Below are 12,824 nucleotides of genomic sequence, written 5' to 3' on the forward strand. Positions count from 1 at the left end.
ACACTAAACTTCCCACATATAAACATCTTTCTGTGAAAACTCTATCGTTAGAGACACCACCAAAGAGGGAGCTATTCACTCAGTCCCACGTGTCTTTCTTTCCTTTCTCTCACTTCTGCCACTTGTCCTCTCCCAGTACTTTCTGTTGTCCCCCCAGCCCCCTATAAAACACAAAGGGCATTTTTGTCTTTACACTCCCAACCCCACTACCCCCTCCTCACTTTTTTTTCCTTTCATTTTCCTTTTGAGTCTTTTTCTCCCCCTACCTGTTTCTATCTTTCTGAGTCTTGTTTGGTTTATTATTTCATTGTATTCTTACACTCTACCCCTTCCGTAGCTCTTTGCTTCTCATGTTTTCTTGATTTTCCGGCCACCCTTTTGCCGGAACACAGCATTTTCTCACCAAGATTACATTTTTATCCATTTTTTCTCTTTTTCTTTTGTTGTATGATAATCTTTGGTGGATTTTCCTTCTCCGGGAAAAACTCCGGTCATATTTACTTTTTTTCCCAGTTGGGATTTTAAAGTTCAAAATTTGCCTCTAAAGACTTAATCTTGGAGCTTATTTAAGCTAATATGCAGTTAAAGATTAGATTTTTCCACCTGGGGTTGGTTAAATTAGATCATGGAAGTGTTAAACATGCATGTACATGTGGAAATAGTTAAGTTTAAGAGGTTTAGTGTGGTGTTGTTGATAATATATTTTGTGGGTAATTTATGGTTTGCCATGGGAGATAATACAGATGAGAAAAAGAAAAGTAGTAGAGTACGGGAAATGGAGAATTTTTCTATGGAAAGTAGTAGATTTTCAAGGGACTTATTGCAAAGATTTATGGGGAGTAGTAGTTCAAGAGCAAAGGATGAGGATGAGGAAAATGATGAGGGAGAATTAGAGTTGAATCTTGGATTGTCATTAGGAGGTAGATTTGGTGTGGACAAATCTTGTAATAATAAGTTGATAAGGTCTAGTTCTGTAGCTGCTTGTTTGCCAATAGTTAGAGATGATGATGCTTTAACACCATCACCCCCAGTTTCTTATCCAGCTAGTTTAGTGAGAACATCTTCTTTACCTGTGGAGACTGAGGAAGAATGGAGGAAAAGGAAAGAGTTGCAGACTTTGCGAAGAATGGAAGCTAAGAGGAGAAGATCAGAGAAGCAGAGGAATTTAAGGGGTGGTGATAAAGAAAGTGGTGGAGGATGTGTGGAAGATGAAAAGAGGGAAATTGAGGTGAATTTGAAAGGTAAATTGGAGAAAGAACAGTACTTGGCGACCGCTAAAAAGTTTGGTTTATCGGTATCTCCAACGTTAGCTGCAGTGGCTAGACAAGGTAGTTTGGGAGGAGGTGGAATGGATTTGGCAATGGGAAAAGGTAAAGGAAGTTATTCTGGTAGTAAAAAGCAAGGACAAGGGCAATTGGGATCACAAGGTTCTGTGGAATCCCAAGGTGGCTGTGGTAGTTCTTCAAGTATGTCTGAATTGGAAAGTAAACCTCCACAAGGTACACCATTTCCCTTTATTTTATGTTAGCATTCATTGTTTATGTGAAGGGGAACCTTGGAGCGATGATAAAGTTGTCTCCGTGTGGCCTATAGGTCACGGGTTCGAGCCTTGGAATTGGCCACAGGGTAGCTTGCCTATGTCACAACCATTGGGGTGCGGCCCTTCCCGGACCTTGTTCGTTCATCGGGCTGCCCTTTTTTTTTACTCATTGTTATGTAACTTCTTTATTGATTAAATCCTTGAGACTTGATAGCCAGTTGAATTGGAGATTTGTAGTACTGAATGATTTTACTTTGGGTTTGAATTTTTGATTGTTGTGTTGGTACTCTTATCTTTTGGGTATGGAGTGGTTATCACATGTTGCAATGAGGATGGTTTAAAACATGCTATGTAACATTGGTCATAAATGATTACTGCGGAGTTATCCATTGCCAGAAATGTGGCATTTGCTTTTATGTTCTGTTCAATAAATCTCAATATATTTAGTCAATACTTGCTGATGAGGTCCCCTCGCTTTCAGTGTTTGCTAGTTTCTTTGGTACTTGTTCATGTCTTCTGTCTTATTGCCATTTACCACATTCTTGATTCTTTTCAAAGCCCACTGGACCACACCTTAGCGTGCGGCCTAGCAGTCAATGAAGTAGGTGAAAACTAGGATTCCCAACAGAGAATTTATCGGTATTTCTGCTGGTGGAGGTAGGAATAGTCGAAGTGCGCCCAAGCTAACTCGGACATCACCGTTATCCACCCCACCCACACACACACATACACACAAAAAAAAAAGAAGAAGTAGAAAACCCCATCCGACCATCCCTGTTCGCCCCTCAAGGGATCAACAGTAGTTCCCGTTCCCTCTTGGTGACTCATACCTCTAACCTAATGGTTCGAGGTGAAGGTGTTCTATCACTAAGAAAACCCTCCCTTGTCACCATATTCGTGGTTTAAAATTGTGGTATCGCGCTTCCTTCTACTTTCGACACCTCGAGAATGTTATGCTATATTGACTGTTTGGAGATACTGTCTGATTGTCACTGTCAAGTGTTGTACTTATGCCGTATGTTTAATAAGGTTATCTAGGTGCCTTTGGGAACTTTCTTTGTTGCCATATGCGCTGAAGTCACAAAATTTGCCGGAAGAAATGCAGGAGATGAGAAGATACAGGAAAATGCATATGATAAAAATTGCAGGTGCAGTTCTTTGAGCAAAAAGTTCTGTGATGTAAAATACCTTCTTAATCTTCAATTGCTTGCTTTGATGTGAACTCCAGTAGGTTAGAACCCTAGGGAGCGTCTGCTACTGCTGATTTGACTATATGATTTTCTTTTTTGTAGTATTATATAGACCAAGTCTGATACCCTTTCCGCAGAAACTCGAGATTCATATCTTTTCCACGAAAATGATTAACCAGAGCTCACTACTTCCAATTAAACAGCAAGGAGAAAGATGGACCGTTATTATTTGTAGACTTGGGAAACCAAACTAGATCATTTATTCGTGGGGTACTTTGCACCGTAAAATAGAAAGCATTCATTCTTTTATTGTCTGATAAAATAAAAGAGGCCTTGTGTGATACATGCCACTATGTTTGTATAATGCCAATTTCCAGTCTGCTCTCGAAAATCTTGACAACTTAGCTCTACCTACTTGAAAGTACTCTAGTCTCGATTAAACTAACAGATCTCTCTAGATGGTTCAGTTTCCTTCTCACCCAAGGGAGTTAGTCATGTGTATTAAAGTCTGATGGATTTTACACCTCATGGTTTCAGATGTTTGCCCTACGTGTGCTACTTTTAGATAAGCAACAGTCTTTTCAATTAGTCTTCTTCGTTAATTACCTATTGGGCAATCAAGATTGTCTCCGGCTCTCTTATTTACCTTTTCGGTTGTGGTCCATGCGATAGAACAGATTAGGGTCCAGGTCAGCTCCTTGGAATCGCGCAATTTTACAAATATCACATAGATGTAAATTTGCCTTGCTAGTTGATGCATGAGGACCTTTGTTGCTAGATAGGAATATCTGTTGGGGAATTAATAGATCAGTATCTTATGTCCTATGACCAGATTTAAATTCTTTTTCACTTGTCCTATTCCTAAATGAAGTTCCACGATATTGCTGAGGAAATTCAATCTTTTTAATAGTTATCTATTGTCATGAAATCAGCAAGTCGATCGAATTAAAATATTGGAATTTATTTCAGCTGCTTAATTCCTGTTATCCTAAGTTTGCTGACCTTAGATGCTTGTACAATAAATGGTTATTTAGTCAAAGAATGTTGAATATGCTATTGACTATTCACTACGCAAGTGGAGTTCATTATTGTCACCAGAGAATATTAGATCGTTTGATCTGGTACTGGTCTGTATTGATTGTTCTATAATCATTCAGTAGTGTCTAATAGTTTTGCATTTTACTGCAATTTATGGTATGTTCATTTGTATGACATTAAATTGTTTTTGGAGCTTACAGCGTAAAGGAAAGAGCGAAAAGATGCAGTTTATATATGATATCTGCTTTTCTATCTTTCTGTCCGTCTATCATCTTGACCATCTTTCTAGAACCCTGATGAATTCCGGCTACAGGGTCTGGCGAGCTAAGCCCTGCCAGTATCCACTCATTACAAGGAGGAGGGAGTCAAGACGTTGGTTCATCTGGGTCAAAAATGAGAGAAATTGTAAACAGGCTGTCGGGAGGTGACATGGACAGTAGTCCATCTAAGAGACTCGGTGCAGCAAAAAGTCAGGCAAAGGAAACGGGAGCAAACATGTTGGGAGATATGCCGTGCGTTTTCACAAAAGGAGATGGTCCTAATGGTAGAAGAGTAGACGGAATATTATACAAGTACGGGAAAGGGGAGGAGGTAAGAATTATGTACGTATGTCACGGTAGTTTTCACTCACCAGCCGAGTTTGTCAAGCACGCTGGAGGTACCGATGTTGCTCACCCTCTCAAGCATATAGTTGTAAACCCCAATGCTTCTCCCCTCCTGTGACTGATACCACGGGGTTTCAGAGGAAGAGGATATCGCAGAATACTACATGCGAACCAGTAAGAACTTTTTCATTTCCATTTTTGCTTTTTCTATTCCTCTTTTTAAGAGTGAGATATATGTATCGAGTCGTGCACATGTTGGAGGGATAATGGTCTAAAGAAAAAGTTTTTTATGTACATTTACGGATTCTTTTTAGGAAATTCAGAGGAATGAATCTTGAATGATATCATGGTCTTCTCTAATCATCCTTACTATAGTTTGGTTTATATACATCGTATCCAAGTGTGCTACATGGTTTCTGTATATTGAAAATGTCTAAAAAGGCAGTCCGGGCGCACTAAGCTCCCGCTATGCGCGGGGTCCGGAGAACGGCCGGACCACAAGAGAGTATTGTACGCAGTTTTACCCTGCATTTCAGCAAGAGGCTGATTTGTTATAATCTCAAGACTCATTTTAAATGAGTAGTGTTTAGAGGCTTTAAGTTCTGGGGACCATATTGAATGATTGAATCATTCTGCTGTTGGGGTAAAGAAGAAGTGTTTGTTGGCTGCAATTATAGGTTGCCCTTTAATGTGTTCATTACATGGATTAGGAACATGTGGTTGAATTCAGATTTGTTTTTGTTCTTTTAAATAATGATAGTGGGATTATACAATACATGTTAAGTGGGCGTTTGGACATAAGAATTATAAAATTCCAAAAAAGTGAAAAAAATAAAATTTCAAAAAAAGTGAAATGGTTTTTGAAAATTAGAAGTGTGTTTGGACATGAATATAATTTTGGGTTGTTTTTGAAGTTTTGTGTGATCTGAGTGAAAATTTTGAAAAATATCTTTTTGAAGTTTTTCAAATTTTCGAAAAATTTCAAAATGCATTTTCAAGTGAAAATTTAAAATTTTATGAGCAAATGCGACTTCGAAAAAAAAGAAAAATAAATTCTAAAAAAAGAAAAAATTTTCTTATGTCCAAACGGGCTCTAAAACGTGTCTTTTAAGAAATGTAATTCAAACAATAAATAATTTTGATTTGTCTAATATTGGCCCTTTATAATCTTGGTTGGCCAAAATACAAAACTGACCAGTCTGTTGAAACTAATTATGCTCGAAATTAATTATATTCTCTAGTCAAAAAGTGTGTGTATTTTATATATATATAATTTATTTTGTCGGCTATTATTTGTAAGAGCAGCTAAAAATATATATTTTTTATTTTGAAAATAACCTTTCTACCTATATGTAAGGTTTACGTGCATGCTACCCTCTCCAGATTTCACTTACGAGATTACATTGAATTTGTTGTTGTTGTTTACTACATGTTATGAGATTACATTGGATTCGTTGTTGTTGTTTACTACATGTTCATAGAGTCTACATTTGTTGAGGTTATGGGCAAACACTACCTCATCAGCTGACTTTTCGAGAGTTGGGCCCAAAGTTTTGAAAAGATAAGTAGATAATAAAAGTTGTAGAAATAACGTGGGATAACTACTTTTTAACATGATATTTAATTTTTATTCAGTATTTTTAATATTGAGCAAAAATAACCACTATTCTATTAAAATTAATACGAAAAGATGGTTTTACCCTTTCTTCATGGGTGCTGTGTAAATGGACATGGCGTTCTTAACATTTACACTGCACATATGAAGTTAAGGACGTCATGTCCTTAACATTTACACCGCACATATGAAGTTAAGGATACTATATCCTTAACATTTACACTGCATATATGAAGTTAACAAAAGGTGCAAATTTAAGTTAAGGACATTATGCTTAACATTTATACTGCGCACACATGAAGTTAAGGACGTCATGTCCTCAACATTTATACTGCACATATGAATTTAAGGACATGACATGACACTTTGTCCTTAATATTTACACAGCATTCATGAAGTTAAGGACATCATGTCCTTAATATTTACGCATCACCTATGTTGGTATTTTCGTCCGGACGGATAAAAATTTATTAAACACTAGTTAAAGAGTAAATACATATTAAATAGTGGCTAAAGAATAAAGTCATTTTTAATTAGTGGTTAACCGTGCACTTCCCTATGAAAGTTTCCCTTATTTAACAATTCAAGATTTTAACTCAGCTAATTACGCATTCCAGGTGGTATGTTGGCAATGGCCTTCAGTTTAACTTTTATTGTCACCCATCATAAAAATGAATGCTCGTATATTTGTGCCGTAAAAAAGAAGGAAAGAAAAACAGTTTCATATGTCGACGTATATTGTAAATATAATATAAAGTAAATAAATGTATATTGGTTCATATCGTATAGGTTTGTAGATGAGGTGATTATGATTACACGATTGAACATTTATTTATCAAATAATATAAACAGACTGTACGAACAAATGATATTACTTTGGACCTTCTAACCCTTAACATAGTTCAGCTTAATTTTAAAACGACAGTTCGGTGCACGAAAGATCTCATATTCACTCCTCAATTAGAGGGGCTACATGTTGCATTACCGCACAGGTCATCATATCCTTTTACTATCCATTACCCTCCCTTTAGTCGTTATAAAAGCGAGTTTAATTAACGACCTCTAAGCGTGCTGCTACCCGTCCCTTCCTTATGATCCTGGAGGAATTTAGGACCTCTAAATCTACATAGTTCTAGACAACCTAAGGTTTTTAAAAGGTAAAAATTTAGGCGACAAGCAAAGAACACATAGGACAATCAGATTGGGAAAAAAGTAGTTAATGCTCATGTTTATAAAAGAAAATCAATCTCTACTTATAAAAATTTCTTTCACGATTTTACTATGAACTATTACAATGGATAATAACATATGAGAATTGGTAAAATTATATTATTAATAAAAAGTCTTTTACACTGATTCTAAAAGTTGTAATTTTGAATCCATGTGAATTGTTTTGAGCCTCTGATATCCTTTCTTTTTAACCTTATCTAAAAGCCCACATTACCGATAGTTCAGTGCACGAAAGATCTCATATTCACGCAGGGTTCGAGGGACGGTCGCACCAAAAGAGATATCATGTAGACAACTTATCCTAATACAAACACTAATAACTGCTTCCGCAGTTCGAATTCGTGACCTATAAGTCGTACCAGGGGCAAAGCTATGTTGGCCCAAGGGTACTAGTCAAATGAGCATCCTTCGTCGAAGAATTATACTACGTATAAGGTAAAATATATGTGTTATTAATTAAAAAATAGACTTTGAACATCCTTGCATAACCCACTGGCAAAGGGTGTTTAAAAATTAAACACCTTTATTAAATTTTCTGACTTTGCCACTGAATCAATATTTATCCAACTGTACTAACTGCTAAAGCATGGTCCCTATAGATAAATGTCTGTGGTGTGTTGTAAACTGGAGACTCATTTTAAAGTAGTCGTCTCTAGAGATTTCAGAATTTTGGGACCATTATATTGCCCGAGGTCAAGAAAGCTGTTTGGGGGAGGAAAAGTGTTTGTTGGCTGGACTTATATAGGTGGTCCTTTACTATATTCATCGTATGGTTCAAGGACACGTGGTTCCTATTAGGGAAAAAAAGTTATTCGAATTCCAAAACAATAATAGTATCACATAAAATAAAAGTTTATGTAACAGAGGAAAAAACACAAATAATAATAATAATAATATCACATAAAATGGAAGTTTACGTAACAGAGGAAATACAAATACAAACAGTGTAAACGGCAAAATATCAGATAATACATTCTCACGCTATTTCTCCAACTCATGGTCGTCCCACCTATGGTGGAGAAAGAATTTTCATTAAGGGAGAACAACGACAACAATAATAATATTGTTGGGTTTTTAAGCTAGTAATACTTAAAAATATGGTGAATGGGAAATAGAGGGAAAAATGAAGTATTTGAGTAATATTTGAGTTTCCCTCCTTGATTGTCCCATATGAGAAGAGGAAAAAGTTTTTGATGAGTATATAAGCAATTGCTCTTCTTTTAGCTCATAAAGAGTTGAGAAGAAGGCAAGCCTTGTGTCGTCGTCGTTGTCGCTCGGCTCAGATTCGGATTCCATCAAATGATCAATGGATTGATTAATTTTTGGACCAAATTTATTTGTTAATAGTAAATATTAACAGAAACGTTATTAAATATTTAGTTTAATAACAAAATATTAATATTAAAATAAATCTCTCGGATTTTCCATACGAATTTCTGAGTTCTTCTCCTTTCTTCTGCATATTTTAACTTCAAAGAAAGCAACAGTAAGTGTGATTTGCTATCGAACTTTGTGTTCTGAAACACTGGAGTTTGGAGTACCACTACACCAGTGTGTAATTCGTTCTATCGGAGGAAATAATCCATAACCTTGGGTACTAGGAGGGGATTAAATTCCTTAAGGAAACACTGTGAATTCAGTGGGCTCGAATTGGTGTTTTTTTTTATTCTGTTTACATTTCTGCTTATGTTATTTTATTTTCTCCAGAATTGTTTTACAAATACAGATTACTAACAAATATACCCAGTGAAATTCTCCGAGTGGGATTTAGGAAGGGTAGTGTGTACACAGACCTTACCCTACCTTCTGAAGGTAGAGGCTGTTTCCGATAGACCTTTGGCTGAAAAGAAATATAATAGTGACGTAGTCATGGAAAAGAAGCAATAAAAATAGCAGGAAAAAAAATAGACAGTAACTAGAGCAAAAAAACTAGGATAACTAAAGCAAACAACATGTACTATTAGAAATCTAAGAATAAGAGAAAGCGGGCGTAATACTAATACTTCCAGGGAATCAAAATATAAGAAGTATAGCAACGAACAAGTCAAGGGGGATCGATATGTAGTGTATATTCATATCATATATATATATTTTTACTTAGCTAGGTAATTTTTCGCGAAGATGCTCCGCCACATTTAAACATGAGAGAGATTATATCCCCTTAATCTTAATTAATTATCTTACTGTTTATTTGGTATGCAGAAAATAGGTCCATTTTTAAAATAAGCGAATTTTATAGCTACAACTTCCAATTACATTTATTATTTTTGAAATTCACTGCTAATATACGTGAATGAGGAATTAATTAATAAAAGAATAATCTGGATAAAAGAGCTACAAAAAAGAACAGTTTTTAGGCAAAATAAAAAAGAAGAAAAAATCGACTCCACTGGGGATCGAACCCAGAATCTCTGGTTTCGTAGACCAGCGCCTTATCCATTGGGCCATGGAGTCAACTTATTAATGAAAGAGCTCAACTGGATTTGAACTAGTGACATGAGGAGGTCAAGTGCTCTACCATTAAGCTAGGGACACTTGCTTTATCCAAATTGCAATATTTAAACTAGCTATGTTAAAACCAAGTAGAAGAAAGGAAAATGGCTCAAATTTTGCCCTTTGTATTATTGAATATTGCTTCATTTTGTCATCCATTTTACTTTTGGTCCATTGATACTCTTGTTCAATTGTTTCGTATTTATCCTTACAATTACTGAAATTTAAGTTTTTCAAGAAAAAAAGGTGTATTTATAGCCCTCAATTTTTATTGTATTTTAAAATTGCTCTTAAGCTGGAGATTCATTAAGTGCCAGTGAAAAAAACGAGATTGTTTCCAAACAACCACTTAGTACAACAACAACAACAACAATAACAACGACCCAGTATAATCCCATAAGTGGAGTTTGGGGAGGGTAATATGTACGCAGACCTTACCCCTACCCCGAAGGGTAGAGAGGCTGTTTCCAGGAGACCCTCGGCTCAAAAAAGCAACAGGAGATGATATATTAGTACCATAAAAATGCGTAATAAAAATAACAATAATATATAAGAGATATGAAATATGAAATACAGGATACGAAATACGAACTACGAAATAGATGGCTGGTATAGTACAACTAGAAGGTAAAGCCCGGCATCGATAGACGACCAATGACATTCCTAGTCTAACTCCTAACTGGATAGTCTCCCTCTATTGTGTTGTAGAAATATTCACACTCTCCCCTAACCTACAACCTTAATGCTCGACCTCCATAATTCCCTATCAAGGGCCATGTCCTCAGTAATCCTAAGTCGCGCCATGTCCTGTCTGATCACCTCTCCCCAATACTTCTTAGGTCTTCCTCACACCTCCTCACCGGTGCATCAGTGCTCCTCCTCTGAATGTGCCCGAACCATCTGAGTCTTACTTCCCGCATCTTGTCTTCCATGGGGGCCACACCCACCTTCTCTCGAATATCTTCATTCCTAATCTTATCCATCCTTGTATGCCCGCACATCCACCTCAACATCCTCATCTCTGCTACTCTCATCTTCTGGATGTGTGAGTTCTTTACCGGCCAACATTCAGTTCCATACAACATGGCAGGCCTAACCACTGCTCTATAAAACTTACCTTTTAGTAACGGTGGCACTTTCTTGTCACACAAGACTCCCGACGCTAACCTCCACTTCATCCACCCCACCCCTATACGGTGTGTGACATCCTCGTCAATCTCCCCGATCCCCTGAATAACCGATCCAAGGTACTTGAAACTACCTCTCTTGGGAATGACTTGAGAGTCAAGCCTCACTTTAACTCCCGCTTCCGTCGGCTCAACTCCAAATTTGCACTCGAGGTATTCCGTCTTCGTCCTACTCAACTTGAAACCTTTAGACTCAAGAGCATGTCTCCAAATCTCTAGCCTCTCGTTGACGCCGCCTCTTGTCTCGTCAATTAGAATAATGTCATCAGCAAATAGCATGCACCATGGAACCTCCCCTTGAATATGATGAGTCAGTGCATCCATCACCAGGGCAAATAGGAATGGGCTGAGCGCAGACCCTTGGTGCAACCCCGTAATAACTGGAAAGTGTTCAGAGTCGCCTCCTACTGTCCTAACCCGAGTCTTAGCTCCATCATACATGTCTTTAATCACCCTAATATAGTTACTCGGGACCCCTTTATCCTCTAAGCAGCTCCATAAGACCTTCCTAGGAACCTTATCGTACGCTTTCTCCAAATCAATAAACACCATGTGGAGATCCTTTTTCTTATCTCTGTACTGTTCCACCATCCTCCTAATAAGGTGGATAGCTTCTGTGGTAGATCTTACCGGAACCGGGTTGAAGAATCGAAAATTGGGCACCAAGGCACGAAGATTGGGTACCGAGTTCGGGATTCGAGATGCCTATTGAGATCGAGGCCAGTAGTGATCGAGGCCAAGTGGGACAGACAACGAACAAGATCGATGACTGCATAGTAAAGGAAATGCGAGATATTCATGACTGGTCGAAGATCATGGCGGTAATCTCGGAACAGATCAAATCAAAGGCGATTGTTTAGGCTAATCATGAGATTTACTTCCGTAATTAGAATTGTACAATAGATAGGATTCCTCTACTACATAAAGAGGGTTCTAATCATTTTGCAATGACCTGACATTCGCGCATATAAGCAATAAAATACTTTATGTCTAGCTTATATTCTTGTTCATTAGTTTGCTTATTTCTCAACTATTCAAGTACCGATCAGTTCGAGGGCACTCAAGCTCGAGGGCTGAATTACGTTTCAACACTAGTTTTCTTTATCTCATTGTTAATTTCTACTACTAATCTTTACATGCATCAATTGGTATTAGGTGAAATCATGTGTCCTTAAAACCACATTGTCACACCCATTTTTTACCAACTTCACTAAACACTCTTAAATAAATAAAAGATTTGTAAAGCTCAAAAAAGGATTTCTAATTAAAAAGTGAAAAAGCATTGTGTTTCAAAAGAATTAACTCAGAGTCGCCACCTGACATTCGTTTCGGTGTGCCAGGTCACCGTTTTTCTTTAACAAATAATTTTTCCTTTTAAAACATTTTAGACTCTAAAACCAAGTCCGCACCAGAGATTAGGGTAAGGGGGTTCATTTGACGGGGAGAAGGTGTTAGGCATTCCCCGAGTCCCGTAACTAGTATGGTTGCGTACATGATCAAGTTGGCTTTAAAGAATATTCAGATTGAGGTAAAAAAAAACACAAAAAGAAACAAGCGATCAAAAGAGGCTCGAGGTCATCCCCACCTAATAAAATAAAAATAAAAATACTATTCTATGCTTCCTCAAAGTGTTCCATCACTGGCCTTCAAACACAAATACTTCGGGGCATACCCCGGATAAAAATATATACAAATTTTTCGGGACATTCCCCGGATATATTCAACTAAAGGAACGACCTCTCGCCGCGAAACCAACAAAAATCCTAACGGCCTAAGCATACTCCTAGTGATTAAAAATAAAATGATATTAAGTGAAATTTATATTAAATCCAGTTCACACGTGTAAACTGTGACCAAAGCTCAAGCCCATTTAAACCCCAATTAACTAGATTCTTATCCCATCCAATACCACTCCTACGACTCAGT

At 37.2% G+C, this 12,824-nt stretch overlaps 1 protein-coding gene and 1 non-coding gene across 2 annotated transcripts; one reads left to right on the top strand and one right to left on the bottom strand.

Moving 5' to 3' along the window:
• Positions 1 to 214: 214 nt before the first annotated feature.
• On the top strand, positions 215 to 4,717 carry LOC107803501 (ninja-family protein AFP2-like). Its single transcript, XM_016627243.2, has 2 exons — positions 215 to 1,499; positions 4,082 to 4,717. The coding sequence occupies exons 1-2, from the start codon at positions 626 to 628 to the stop codon at positions 4,489 to 4,491; spliced, it is 1,284 nt and encodes a 427-aa protein (XP_016482729.2). The 5' UTR covers positions 215 to 625; the 3' UTR covers positions 4,492 to 4,717.
• A 4,882-nt stretch (positions 4,718 to 9,599) lies between these two features.
• TRNAR-ACG (transfer RNA arginine (anticodon ACG)) lies at positions 9,600 to 9,672 on the bottom strand. The gene has a single exon. It is a non-coding gene; the product is annotated as a tRNA-Arg (tRNA).
• Positions 9,673 to 12,824: the final 3,152 nt, after the last annotated feature.

Source organism: Nicotiana tabacum, chromosome 20 (genome assembly GCF_000715075.1).
Source record: "Nicotiana tabacum cultivar K326 chromosome 20, ASM71507v2, whole genome shotgun sequence".
Lineage (NCBI taxonomy): Eukaryota > Viridiplantae > Streptophyta > Magnoliopsida > Solanales > Solanaceae > Nicotiana > Nicotiana tabacum.